Source organism: Manacus candei, unplaced genomic scaffold (assembly GCF_025592945.1).
Source record: "Manacus candei isolate 608988 ecotype Guabito, Panama unplaced genomic scaffold, ASM2559294v1 h1tg000063l, whole genome shotgun sequence".
Taxonomy (NCBI): domain Eukaryota; kingdom Metazoa; phylum Chordata; class Aves; order Passeriformes; family Pipridae; genus Manacus; species Manacus candei.
Genome location: NW_026138111.1, coordinates 4,662,304 through 4,677,474, shown reverse-complemented (window position 1 = coordinate 4,677,474; position 15,171 = coordinate 4,662,304). Strand labels below are relative to the sequence as shown.

Genomic DNA, 15,171 nt, shown 5'->3' with positions numbered 1-15,171 from the left:
AGCTGTATTAGGGATAACATGGAATCTCCATACACCATGGAGACCGCAGTCTAGTGGACAATTAGAAAGAATGAATCAGACATTAAAAGGTCAATTGAAGAAGATCTGTCAGGAAGCCAAAATCCAGTGGCCCCAAGCAGTACCCCTCGCTCTGCTGAGAGTTAGGATTAAACCAAGGGAAAGAATAGGAGTAAGTCCATACGAAATATTGTATGGCAAGCCCTATCATGCGGCTACTTACCAAGGGGATCCTCATGTAGTGGGTGATCAGGCAGTATTTAACTATGTGTTATCTTTGAATAAGACCCTCACAGCCCTCAGAGGAGCGCTGCAGTGGAATCGGCCTCTGCCCCTGGAGAATCCGGTTCATGACATTTCTCCAGGAGACCAAGTCTATGTGAAAAACTGGTCAGTGGAACCATTAAAGGGAACATGGGACGGTCCTCGCCAGGTGATAATGACCACTTATACGGCGGTGAAAGTCGAGGGAATCGACAATTGGATCCATTACACCCGAGTCAAGAAGGTTCCAGTCTCATGGTCGGTAGAACCTCTCTCACCTACGAAGATGGTATTTCGAGCCAACAATTGAAGATTGTGGTATTCCTGGGGTTGATAAGTTTAGCAGAGACCACCGTGAGAATTGAAACCCCAGATCCTTATTTGTTTGTACCAGAACACACTGATGTAAACTTAACTTGTCTGTTTTCAGATGACCAGGGAGCTGAATTAAGAGATGTCCACGTCAAGTGGAAACGGAGGGATCAAGATCGAATCATAACAGAAGGAGTGACAACAGTTTGGGATGCGACACAACAAAAGGGTTATACCGTCCTGCAGGTACCTGAGGTGTCTAAAACCGTAGAAGGGACATACATGTGTGTAGTTTGGATTCAAAGGAGTTTTGATTATGGGTATGTAGAAATACACATGATAAACACAACTCGGGAAATAATGACTAAGGTACAAGTTATACCCCCCAGGAAAACTCGACATGTGAGAGATCTGCAGATTCCGAATAGAGAAATAGAACAGGAAAATTTAATTGTGGGCCTAATTCGAGATTTTGGGAAAGTACAAAACGTTACTAAAATTACTGCATGTCTCCCTATGCCTCATGCAGCAGGAGACCCAATTCCATGGGGAATAATTCCAGTGCCAGAAATACCCAAAATGTTTAAGAATATTACAAGGAATTGCAAATTTGTAACCATCACATGGAGCGAAACGGTAGATGTATGTTTATTAAGTGACAAAATGATGAAGAAGCAATGTGAACAGATGCCGGGATATTTCCGATGGGTAGTAATTGGGACATGGGTAACAAGTGAAACAATTAATGAATTAAAAGGATACTGTTTAGTTACAAATTCAACACACCCATGCTCTAAAGTTCCGGCTTCAGTAAAACGAGAAAAACAAGAAGAGGTCTGTCAAAATATTACCAGTTCTACAACCATGGAAGAATGGCAAACAATTTGGGGACCCAGCCTGCTAGAGACATATAGTTATATTGGAAAGGTACAGTGGTGCATTCACTGGAAGGGGAAAAAGAATCAAACTTATTCTACAGGAAATAGAGGGAATCATAATTGGAGGACAGAAACCTAGTATGGGTCATGGGACATGGTCAATGGACCACCCACATGCCACTAGACGGTCCGGTTGTACCTGTCACACTAGGGATACCTACTCTTTGTCCACTCTGGAGAAAAGAGAAGTTAACACCAGCAGAGATGCGATCACGGGAGAAAAGAGAAGTTAGTAATGACATTAATGACCTGGAACTAACAGATTGGCATGAGCCATCAGCAGGAGTTAAATTCGGATGGGCACTAGAATCTTTGTTTGCCCCAATTTCAACATATCGAAATAGAGAAATATTGTTCAAACTGATGAGCCAGACCGAAAGGTTAGCAGCAGTCACTAAGAAAGGATTTAAAGATCTAAATTTACAATTACAAGCCACCTCTAGAATGACCATACAAAACCGCATGGCATTAGACCTGATATTACTCAAAGAACATGGAGTTTGCGGTTACCTGCATGCAAAGGATGAGCATTGTTGTGTACACATCCCAAATGTCACTCAAGAAGTAGAGAAAGATATTAATCAATTAGAACAAATTGATGAGAATGTTCATAAACTGCAGAAAGAAGCGGAACACAATTGGATAGGACAATTATTCAGCTCCCTAGGTCTCCATGTGTCAGGATGGATATCTTCTGTTATCCAGTACGGAATATTGATTGTAATAATTGTTGTCATAGCCATAACTGTTTACAAGTGTCTTTTAGGAATGATTGTAAAAGAAGGTCAACATACGAGACGAATCATGAAAGCTATAACAAGAAAAGAAGTAATCTCACCGCAAAATGGATCACCTCCTATCCATCAAGAACTGCAACCTGAAGATTGCTGTATTTGAGCATCCTTGCAAGCAAAGCCTGAAGAATGCTCAAAAGGGGGGACTGTTGCAAAGCAGTTTAAATTTAGTAGTAGAATGGCTAAGGCTTAAGTAAAAGGGTAAGGCCTAGAAAGCAACACATTACAGTAGTGAGTTAAGCAGCAGCCTTGTTCGTGGGAATAGAATGTACTGAAGAAGTAGAAACAATAATCAAAAGATTTAGTCAAGCATGTACGTAACGATTTGTACCTTAGATGTGGTAAGGGTCTGTTAAACAGTTTCTAGGGGGGTAGGACAACTTAAGCAGATTTATGATTAAAGTAGATGATTGTTAATTGTTATAAACTACTGCACCTGGGTTGCTATAGAAACTGTAATTGTTTTAGCCGTGAGAATACATGTAAACTTGTTTGTGTATAAAAGTTGAACTGAGAACGAGGGTCGTCGGAATCCTGACTTGGGGCGTTAGCCCGCAGGTTCCCGGGGCCCCGAATAAAGCACCCATAAACCGGCACTCTGTTGGTTTGTGTCTTTGTTTACGGGCAACATGATGAGACACAAGTGCAGTCACTTAGGAACCTATAACTAGAGACAACCAACACAGAAAGAAGGTGTAAAGTAATCTGAAAACACAAAATAGTTTAAACTATCATGCAATATCAAACATTGAGTCATGGAAAAGTTCTGCAAAACTCTTTAACTGGAGCCAAAGACATAGAAACTCCCTGATCACAAAAAACTAGCACAAGTAAATCTGCTAAAGCTACATATGATTTGATCAAGTTTTTTATTTCTTCTCTCGGCTAAGAACTGTATACGTCAGGAAGTGACTGTCCTGATTCTCAATTCTCTTATCCTTTATTCCATAGGTCTCTGTGGTTCAAAGATGTGTTCTTATAATAAATATACACAGAGTCACATCAGATACATAAGGGAGGGAAGTGAGATGAGTGAGGAATGGAGAAATAAGAGATACCATGTGTAGCAAAACTTGAGCAAGAAATACATATCTCTTAATAACACCTTTGACAATTCTGGAATCAAGAAAACAAGACAGTCGAGATGGGCTGGAAAGATAAATGAGTTTTCTGTTAAGAATAATAAAGGGATACAAATACAATCATTCTTCCATTACACTCTTATACACTGAAAAGACAAACACGCAAAAAAATGTATGTAGTTCATATTAGTCAAAAATTTCACAAGATGACCCTAACTGATATCAAAACACACTCTTTAAACTTATCCACTACTGGTAGGGCAACATCAAATGGAAGCTTATATTGAAGAATAAAAAAGATGGAAACATTCTGCAGAGATTCTTTGATTGCTGTTATTACCATGTCACATATTTCTCTACTCTAAAATCCCTGTACAGTTTATTCAGACATCTCAGACCACACTATCACTAGTCGCACATGAGTCTCTTACACCATATTTTCAGAGAAAAATGACTGTGCATCCAGAATGCAAGTCAGCTAGAGCCATAGCATCATACAATGAATCCACCTGGAATCTTTAAAGTTCATCTAGTCCAAACCTCTTGCCATGGACAGGGATAGTTTCAGCTGAATCAGGTTGCTTAAAGCCACATCAGACCTGACCTTGAACACCCTTCCAGAAAGGAGATATCCACAACTCCTTTGGGTTCCCTCATCGTAAAAAATTTACTCTTTATGTCCAGTCTAAATCTACTCTCTTTCAGTTTGAAATGTCACCCCTTATCCTAACACTACAAGCCCTGGCAAAAAGTCTCTCTCCAGCTTTCTTAAAAGCCCCCTTTAAGTACTGAAAGGTTATAATAACGTCTTCCCAGAGCCTTCTCTTCTCCAGACTAAACAACCCCAACTTCCTCAGCCTTTCTCATAGGAGAGGTGCTCCAGCCCTCTGATCATCTTTATGGTCCTCCTCTGGACCCATTTCAACAGGTTCACATTTGTGTTGTCCTGGGGATCCCTGAAATGGATGCAGCACTCTGCATCCAGAGTAGGTCAGGTCTCACAAGAGCAGAACAGAAGGGGAGAATCAGCTCCCTTGACCTACTGGCCAGTCTAATGCAGCCCAGGGTACATTTGGCTGACTGGGCTGCAAGTGCACACTGCTGGTCATGTCCAATTTCTTGTCCACCAATATCCCCAAGTCCTTCTCTGCAGGGTTAGTTTTCCCAGCTATCTCAACCTGCAACTACATGACTGTTCTACCTGGCAAGTAAAGTGGTATCATCACAGAAAAGAAAAGAAACAAAACAAGAGAAGGAGAGAAGAAAAACAAGAAACCCTTCCATTTCAGCAGCACTCTGCAGTTGCACTGAATTAACTGTAACACCATTAGTCACACCACTAGCATAATCCTTCAAGCCTGCTTTTGACAGATGAGTGCATCCTTGAATACATCCAGTACCATTCCATTTATGTAACAGCTTAAATTTTCATTGATGCAGTTTAATTCCATTACAATTAGTTTCCATATTTTGCTTATCAGTATTTGATGGTTTTGTATGAAAACAGAATTTTAAGGACAAATGACCTAATCTCTAAACCTCCATTCCTAGGAAAAAAATTGAGCAGCAGGCCAGTGACGGACAATGTTCCAGAAACAGGTAAAACAGTTGGAGGGCTTTCATTTCTTTACCTGGTTTTCTTCCTTTCCAGTAGTTTCCAATTTCTCACTTTTTTTTTCTTTGTAACTTTTCACATATTTTTAATGTGATCAAGTATTTTAAAATTTAGTAGTTCTGAGACATTGAAATAAGGAAAAGAGCATTTTTTACAGGAGTCGACATGAGAAAATGACTATGCATTTCAACAGCACTACACAAAACATTAAGCTATTTGACTTTTAACCAGGAGAAATACACTTAATATACCTTCAAAAAAGTGAAAGACTTCCGTTGTTGACTCAATTTCACAGCAATTTTGTCAAACATGAACTCTGTTATAAGTTTCAATTCACAATGTGCCTTAGCCAATATGCCTTAATCAATGAAACATTCATATTAAACTATTAGTCACAGGAAAGAATGTTGTAGGTACTTCTTCATAAACTTATATGCCCACGAATGCAAACATGTACACACAAATCCACCATTATCAGACTGTAAGTTGCTGCATTTAACAGAAAATTGTGCCTGCATTTATAGCTTCTCCACATAGAAAAAAATCAAACAGTGACACAGCGTAAGTATAAAGTTGTAAATTGATATTTTAAAAATATGAAGATAATTTCAGGAACTATTAAGACAGCAATCACCTATAGACTGCTATATTAATGACTTAAAAATTAATAAGTAGGCCAGCTTTTCATCACCTCAGTGAGATCTTGAGCAAACATTCTTCATGCTTGGTAACTGAGGTACAAAACATGCCTTTAGAACTGGAGATTTCAACTATGCTCTAGAATATCATACCACAATGAAACATGCAGACATTTTGATGAAAAGAAGTTTCATGATTATTTTTTTCCTTTTCCTTTCTTTCCTTTCTATGCCAAACTAGCAGTACATTTCTCCAATGGGAAAATCAACTTCTCCCTTGTTTTTCATAGATGTACTCTTTCTCAACAACCTTAAAGTTGTTCAAAGCCATGACATTAATTGGTTAACTCCACTACTTACAGACAGGAAAAACCAATTTACCTGAATGCCATCAAGTAACTTGCTCATGCACCAGTAACTGTCAGCTTCTATGTTCTGCAGCACTTCTTCAGCCAGAATGGAAACATCAAAATTTTCCACTTCTTCTTCTTCTGTTTCAGCAAAAGAGAGAGAAAGACAAGTCAATGAAGTGCACAGAATAAATAAAGCAAGGATGAGGAAAATAATTGAAAACAAAGACAGCCACCACTTATCTTCTAGTCAGAAACTTCAATGCACATTTACTTTAACAGGGACTAAATGAATCATTTATTGCTCAACTGTGTCATCTAATGGTTTTAAATGTTAATGAATACTTAATTTCTTGCAGACTGTGAAAATCTCAAATCATGCCTGGTTAACCAGAATTAATATATAATAAATTACTTTATTCTAAACATTTCACACCTGAAAGAAGACCAGAAGCACTTTGAGAGCCCTCAAGCTATATATGAACAATCTCTGAAGATGACTATGTTTGCATCAATGCACAGAAAGTGGAAATATGTTGCCAGTTTAGAAAACCACTGAAATTTATTCAGAAAGCAGACTACAACTTTTCAAGAAGGATTTGTTTTTCAGGCAAGCATTTGGAATTAGAAGGAAATTACATAAAAGGAAACAGATTCCCATCCTCCACCCCCAAAAAACACATGATTCTCAACACTGGAAAAGCACAGAACCCAATGACGTATGGATTCCTGGAAATTGTCTTTCACACAAGCATGTTAAAAGAAATTCACATTTCAAGATGAACCAAAACTTTACCACCTAAGCTACATTGTCTTTTTAAAGCACAGCATCTGAATTAACCCATTTTGAAAAGAACACAGAATGTGTGCTGTGTTGCCACCTAACTCCCAAAGCTCCCATGCAGCTCCAGAAGAGAGTTAACATGAACCGTGAATGCTCTGAGTAAATGCTGTAGCTTCGTTCTTGCAGCAGCTCACAGGTTCTTACTGTATCAAGATGAGTATCAAAGAAGCATTTGTCTCAGCCTTGGTTTATTCTCAAGGAGAGGGACGTGCAGAAGAGAGAGGTGTTTAATTCTCCCCAAATAGTGCATAATACACCATTATATATACTCCATTATACAACTGCAAGGTAGCATAGAATACCAAGAATATATAGTATCTTAAAACTCCTCTATTACCTATCTTATAACTTTTCAGTATGTAATTACAGATGCCTAAGTACATCCTTAGGTTATCACATTTGATTATCCTACCTTAAAGCACTTATTTGTCAATTGACATTACATACGTTTTAAAATAATTTTAACATACCAGTGATTTTACCACTAGTAATAGACACCACCAGCAAGGTGTTACCACCTTGTTTGCATTGCTGTCTGTATGTGGGTGTGCACCTTCTAAAGGATCACTGGGGTTGGATTGTGAAATATTAATGGCTGTAGGACAGGAAGATTAGGTTGTATTAATAAAGCATTAGTTAAGATATTTACTTACCAGGGAAATCTGGTAAATAAAACAGGGGATTGCAGCAGAGACTCCATAAAATAACAGCACAGGATGAACTCAGAGGTGGCAGGGTTGTAAACAATATACCAGTAGTCATTTACTGGTTGTTAAAGGAATGCCACCTTTGCATTGGAGTGCAGTTTCACAAACCCAGACAAACGAGTATTCAACATATTTCAAATCCCCTGTATAATAAACTCAGATATAACACTGCCTTGCAAAACAATGAAAAGTGAGCAGCAGACCGCAACAGTAATTTTTTTTACAGAAAATCCTCTTGTGAGGTGGAAGAAAATCCTTCCCTAATGTTAGCAGAATATTCCTCCCAGTAAAAAGGAGGCAGATCCCCCACAATGGACAGCAAATTCTATCAATGCTTCTTGGAAAATGGGGGTAACATAGGAAGTAAGTGGAGATGACACTCCCCTTTCTGCTCAGGTCCCATCATTTACTCTATTAGACTCTTCTCATTAAAGACAGTTTCTAGAACAAACTTGGCTTCATTTCACTCAGTAAACCTAATCCCTGCACAAAAAAACATATTAAGAGAAGAGCCCAGCACAACATAAAAGTATTTTCACGGTAAAGATGCTTGAATACAATGGAGATAACAAGAAAGGATTAAAGGAAGGCAAACAGGTCGCATCAGTAGAAGAACTGAAACATCTATCAATGAAGAAATAGACTGGACAAGTAGATAAGGTGATGCATATTTGGCAATATTAATCCAAATTGAAATGCCAGTTTTTCAGCTAAAAAAAATACAAAAGAAAGGTCCCTGAAAGTCCAGAAAAAGTAACAAAGAAACATCAACATGTACCTTTACTAAGTTCCCTAACAGAAAAATTACAAGAGCTAGAGAAAGACAGAAAATTAGTAGACTTAACATGGACAAAAATAGGTTGATTTAAGATGATAAGTTTCATATGAACCTGTAAAAAATATCAAGTCTTTATCTATCTATCTATCTCCAACCTGATGTACCTTGAGAATTTTAAACAAGAAAACCCCACAATTTTCAGAACAGAAGCCTTTTTTAACAGTTCATAAATTAAAATTAAGGATGAAGATTCACGTGAATTTAGAAAAGAAAAACTTTTCCAGAAAGAAAAGAAAATTAATGATGTATCCTCTACAGTAGAAACAAATTCTTTGGTACATCTTATACATGTTAACTCACAAAAAAAGTCTTACAGTTATACAGTTTATTAGATATTCATAAACCAGTGCCCCAGTGAAAAAAAAAAACCTCATGAATACTTTTAATTTTCATTTTAATATTTTAAACGGAAAAAAAAGAAGTAATCCATTCCATCTCTGCTTCACTATGTCCATAGAAAAAACAATAAATGAATCAGAGTTCCTCATATTTACATAAAACACAAACGTATACTGAACTTCCCTTTGAATGAAGCAGTCTTCAGGCCCTCCTCCACTAAACATTTGCTGAAAGAATGAGATCACAACTATTTAGATAATGTGTTCCTTTGCAAATTTCCTGCCTTGGAGCATCTTTTCTTTTCATGATACTGCTATCATATTTCTGAACAAAAAGGAAGCTATAAACCGTAGCACAACACAATAAATCTTCTACAGGTGGGTGTGAAAAGATAATAAAATAAGACTTTTTATCTTCTCTTTCTCATCTTTCTTATCTTACCTCCTTTTTTGTCCTCTTACAAAATCTACAATTTCACACTATATTCTCACAGCAGGATTTAAACCAATAAAAAAGCTGAAGATACACATAACCTTTGAAGGTGGGGCATCTTCACCTCCCCTCACAGCCAACACAAAAGAACAAGTTTAGTTCGTGGTTAGTCTTCGCGAACGAAGATTTGGGAAGGGCTCTACCCACATTTGCTACAAGCACGCTGGTAGCTAAAAAGGCCAGTGTGAGATAGACGAGTCCGGTTGCAAAAGGCACAGCAGAAAGACTCCTTAGGTGATATCGACAAGACACGATTCTTTCTGCATTGTCTTTTCTCCTCGAGAGTGATCCTGCGTGCGTTCTCAAAGGACGCAGCAGCGTTATAGATGGTGTGTCTCCAGGCCTCCCGACTGGAGGCCAGAGTCGATCAATGATGATGATAATGACAGAAGAACAAGTAGTGTTGGAGTATTACCTGACTTGTTCTAAACTAGTAACCTAAAATAAATCAGATTAACTACATCCAAAAAAAAAAAATCTTGTTTCTCAGTATTAGCTATAATTTGGTCTTAAGAGGATTGTCTCAGAATGCAGACCTCTAAAATGTGGGAGTATAAAATTAGTGAAATAAAACACCCATCAAAAGATTTTCCATTCTGCGACTGAACTACCTGCAACAAGCAGTCAGAAAACCACAGCAGTTTGCAAAGTTAGGCTGAATGAAGCAACCTGGACAGCAAAGACACTCCAGCAATAATATTCTGGAAAAACTAGATTCTGACTGTTCTAGTATAGGTGGATCATCAAATTCGAATGATCAATTTTTTTTTCCCCAGAACCTACAATATAACTTTCAATACAATACAATACAATATCTTTCAATGGTTCCAATTACTGTCCATCACAGGTATGTTCCCCAAGCACAAAGAGAATGTCAGGACAGGCCCTTCTGAAAAGAGTACAGGTCTGACATATATTCACTGCTCTAAGTAAAATTCTTATTATTCCACTGGGAACAACAACAAAAAATTAAGAGATGGAAAGGCAACCATTATTGAGTTCTCTCTGCTCTAGTTTGGATGACTTTATAAAGCAACAGTTACAGAAAGCATTTAAAATATCCAGTTCTTTCACTAAAAGAATCCATAGTCCCCAATTATAATGTCATAGAACCACAAGCTCAGCCATTACAGAAATAAAAATAGCACTTTTTGGAAGTACTCATCCAGGCATCTTGTTCTGTCTCTTCCTTCTGAAGAGACATCTGAGAACAACATTATGCTCTTCTGTGGCTTAAATGGACTGATCTCTAGCATTTTCATAAGCCTCTTAAATGCAAAATAAATATTCAATATTTTTATATGTTCTTTAAATATATAAGCTACTTCTAGCCTAATTTTCAATCCCATTGTGCTTCCAATGCATCACTAAGTCATCTCTTCTAAAGTCAGATAAAAAAGTTTTGAAATTAAAAGAAATCTAATTAAATGTGTAAGACAACTCGATTGTACTTTAATTATACCCTAGTAGCATTTACCGTATGTAAAACAACCGTGTCAAACTTCAGCTTAAAACTCAGTAACCAAATCTTCCAAAGAAAAAGTCTAATTACTTCAAGCTATATTAAAATATATGTTCATTAAATCAGCTAAGTAGTATATTTTTGGATATGTTATATTAACTGGTACTTTTTGATTTAAATGTGGTGTATGCTGAACAAAGACCTACACTGTGGAAGCATCCAGGCACTATCCTAATAAAGATGGTACAGCATCACAAAAGCAAAGTCACAAACATGCAAGTCCTCAGTGATGTGCAATGGTTTCTGCTGCACCAATTCACCTTAATTTGCTACACTTCACTGAGGAAGTTCAAAGCTGACATTAAATATCCAAGTGACCCTTTTCCACACTACAGCTGAAATTGAAAAGGCCATCCATTTTAATGATAAGCTCCAATTAAAGAACATTTAACTGGCAGAATGCTATGTAAAATTATAATTTACATATTTAACATTTACTCATTTATTTCAGTAGGCACATAGTGCAAAATGCTTCTTTTCCATGCGGTTTTAAGGGGGAAAAGCAATCAAGCTCCATGTTGCTCTCTTTCTTTTTTTTCTTTTTTTTTTTTCCTTGTTCAGATGAAGAAATAAACACACTAGAAAAGTTTAGAAAAGAAAGAGTAGAAGGGATTTCAGGAAAAACAACAGAAGAAACAAAAATAACCATCCCAAAAGTACACGAGATATTATTTGTGCTTGACAACATAACTGCAATTTCTGGTTTTAAATAACTTTACATTTATTTTCAATGAGTGAAATCTGAATAGACAGTAATATCTGAATAGACATTAGTATAAAATTAATAAAAGAATATGGACACAAATAGAAGGCCAGTGGGTGCATGTATCAATATCTGGGGGAAAAAAGATCACTGTACCAATTACAGTCTTACAGAAACATTTCTCATTTTCTTCAGTTTCCTGTGGAGATCTTTATCATGTTATCTATGTAACTGTAAAAGACAGCAAAATAGTTGCCTGGAGGAAAACTGTTGTAGGATGGAGTCTATGACATGCTGATCTGAATATGTGTATTGCTGTAAGCATGGTATTAGCTGTTCTTTACTCATTCCCAGGGTATGCTTCTGAAACTTCCCACAGTGAAAAAAGAGTAACTTTTTCTAAACAGCTTTAACTGGATCCATTTCCAAAGGCAGACATATAAGGATAAAATGAAAAAAAAATTAAAAAAAAAATATTACTTACAGCTACTTACAGATTTAGTTTTCCAATGACAGTAGAAAATATACATACTAAATAACTTGCCTCCATTAAAAATAGATTTTAAAACAAGATTAAGCTTAACTGATGATTTTGGTGGAAGGTGTTCAAAATATCAAAATTAAGTTCATATTTGAACTCTGCCTTTTATATGTAATTGATTTCTTCTAAAGAATGCTGGACTTAGACCTTTTCAGTACAGATTATGCATAAAAACATCTGCCATCACAGACAGATGGAATTACACAATGCAAATTTTTGCATTAAAGAACTGAAAAAATTTTATTTCAGAGAGAATTTTATTTATGAAGAAATCATGCCCTGAAATAAAATACTGAAAATGTATGACATTACTAGAATGGGTTAATGATATTGCTACAATAACTAGTAGCCCTCTCAATGCATCCAAATAGCAATCTGTCCAACTGCATTCAAATGCAACCAACAAAAAGGTAACCTGCATTTAGAACTTCTCTTAACTCTGTTGCCAACACCAAAACTCAGTCTTTATAAAGCGGGAAAAAACGAAAAATGTAACTTGATAGTTTTAGTACTCTATTACACTAAGCAAGCTCATACAAAAGATATCTCTATTAAATAAAGCATACATTCTCTCAAAGGAAACCCATTTTTAATGAAACAGACATTTAATTGTGTTATTAATGTTTTAATTTCAGCTTTTTATCTTGAAATGGTTTCTCAACACTCAGAATCAGCAAAACTCAGATGAATATGAATCCACTGGAGTAGGAGGTAGGGAACAAAATGGATGGTGGTACAAGAAAGACCCCAGTGCTGAAGCCCAAAAGAGACTGTAAGATCACCAATAAATTATGACTGTTCTTTACATACACCTAATATATATAAAACAATACAAAGAAACATTAGATCAGTTAATTATCTGAACATTTTAAATTATTTTTTTTTAGCAATAATTTGTGTAAATTTATTTCTCATCTAATGTATAAAAAGTATTACCGTATACTTCAAGTCCAAATTATATAGCTCTTGCAGTGGTGCAAGAAAACCATTCTGACCACACATGCACAGGCAATTGTCTGTATAAAGTTTACTCTGCTGTGATCTACCTCAGATGTTGTATCTTTAGATAGACCAAATCTAAAAGTTGTCACCCAAGCATACAAACTACAAAAACACACATATATGGTTGCATGTAGAGGTGCACAGTAATATTTCCACAACTAGAAGATCTTACATATTCCACTTCAAACTCAGTTTTCAAAAAGCTTTATGAAACAGCTATTCAGTCACTGCTTAACTAAGGCAATGTTTTTCTGAGGAGATCATGACATAATAGAGCATTTAAATGTAAATTCTTTCGGTAACAGTTACCTAATTAAATACGTACAAAACCACATCAATATCTCTCATTGAAAAGGTCCTAATTACATATTAATCTGATAGAAATAGCTTCTGAGCTGTTAAGGATTAATCACCAAAGTAAAACCTTCCCTTTCTCTGTGGTACTACAGTCACAAAGGTATAATTAAAAAAAAAAAAAATTAAAAATAACTTAATCATCTCATCTGTCCAGGCTTAGGTAAATATGACCTTAGTGCATTTCAAATATTCCCCTATAACCAGTCATGTTCTCACATTCACGATGTATTGATGACTTGTCTGTTTTAACACTGTTAATAATCTTACATTTGCTTTCAGTTGATCCGCTACAATCTCCTTAAGATGCAATAGGAAGCAAGACGAATCTCTTTATATATCAATATAAGAATGATTATACTTTATTAATTCTCTAAGTAATTTTACTGCACATGGCAACCTCCTCTGACCTGGAGAGCAAGGTAAACCATCATGTCCAAAACCACCATAAACTTGATAACTCGGACTGAATTTCTATGTTCATCAGAATTAACGTATGACCCTGCAAGTACTCTCAATTTGCTCTATTACAAAACAGTAAATATTTCATATACTTTTTCTCTAATTCCAGATGCTGTGTGAAAGTAATCAGTAAATCATTCAGAGACTTCCTTTAGTGGGCCTACATGATTGCCAGTAAGATTTTTCTACTCAGGCTTTTTCTTGACTAGATTTTAACAGCAAATATCTTTTTTTCCTCCACACTAAATAATCCAGACTTTGCCCCTTAATTTGTATGCATAACCCATTGCAAATATCTATACAGAAACAGGTCTGTTTTTAAGGATAATAAATTTATTTGAAAAATGTAAATTCTCAGCTCATGATGCAAATTAAACAAAAGAGATCAGTTCCTCATAGGCTGCAGACTGAGATTACTGCTCCACAAGTCAGACATGAGGAAGATGAAAAATATCTTTATGACTTCAAAATTTCTACAACTATAGCAGGGTACAAAGGAGAATTAAGTAAACCTGGTGGCACCAATAGGTCTTTGACCCATAGGACTTGCATAATGCCAAATACAAGACTGGCAACCTCTTACAGGGGTGAGAAATGTGGCAAGTAAACCTGGCAGTTTACCACTGCAATAAGGAGTATGAGCCACATCCTTGGACATGACATTATTGTGAAACAGGAGCCTTCAAAGTTTATAAGATGGCAGCTCTTCTTAAAAATGTATCTGAGCAATAATCTAGACCACAATGCCCAGCACAAATTCTTCTCAGAGTATTCACCTCAATAGGTTAGCTGCTGTCAACCAAAACTGCTTGCCAGGGAGAAGTGGTGCATGTGATACCAAATTACAGGACTCATAATTAGCAACCAGAATGCATGATAAGCACAAGATCCTGATGACTATTTTCTTAGAATGCCTGCTAAGAGAATTTCCTGAGAAATCCAAAAGGTGCTTACAGAACCGGAAATGAAAGATTAAAGGTTGAACATGTCTCCCACATTGCATTTTAATTATCTAGTTTGAGCTTATCATTTAATTTTTTAAAGCATCAAGTCTATGTATGCACATACACACAAACACACCAACACAAAACATCCAAGTATGGGATAAAAGCAAACCAAAGAGTGGTCAAACAAGTTTAAAGTAAACCTCAGGAACACAGGCCTTCCCTGTGCTAAGGGACAGGTTTGATTAGAGGGCTATTTAGGGACCATCACTCTAGCACTGGAAACGCCTTCAAAAAGAATCTATAAATTAATTTCAATTTAAATCTGTAAATTTAAAAAATAACTATTTATTGGGGAGGGAAAAAACCCAAATGCACTAAAAGTTACAATGTATTTAAAAGATAAAAAACC

The 15,171-nt window shown here is 36.3% G+C and overlaps 1 protein-coding gene across 2 annotated transcripts in view; it reads right to left on the bottom strand.

The window, feature by feature from the left end:
* The window catches only part of TBC1D22A (TBC1 domain family member 22A), a 164,384-nt gene that overhangs the window by 99,410 nt on the left and 49,803 nt on the right, over positions 1 to 15,171 (bottom strand). For both annotated transcript variants that reach the window (XM_051805182.1, XM_051805183.1), the window contains exon 9: positions 6,043 to 6,152. In XM_051805182.1, coding sequence (XP_051661142.1) covers positions 6,043 to 6,152 — 110 coding nt within the window. The remainder of the gene's footprint in view (positions 1 to 6,042; positions 6,153 to 15,171) is intronic.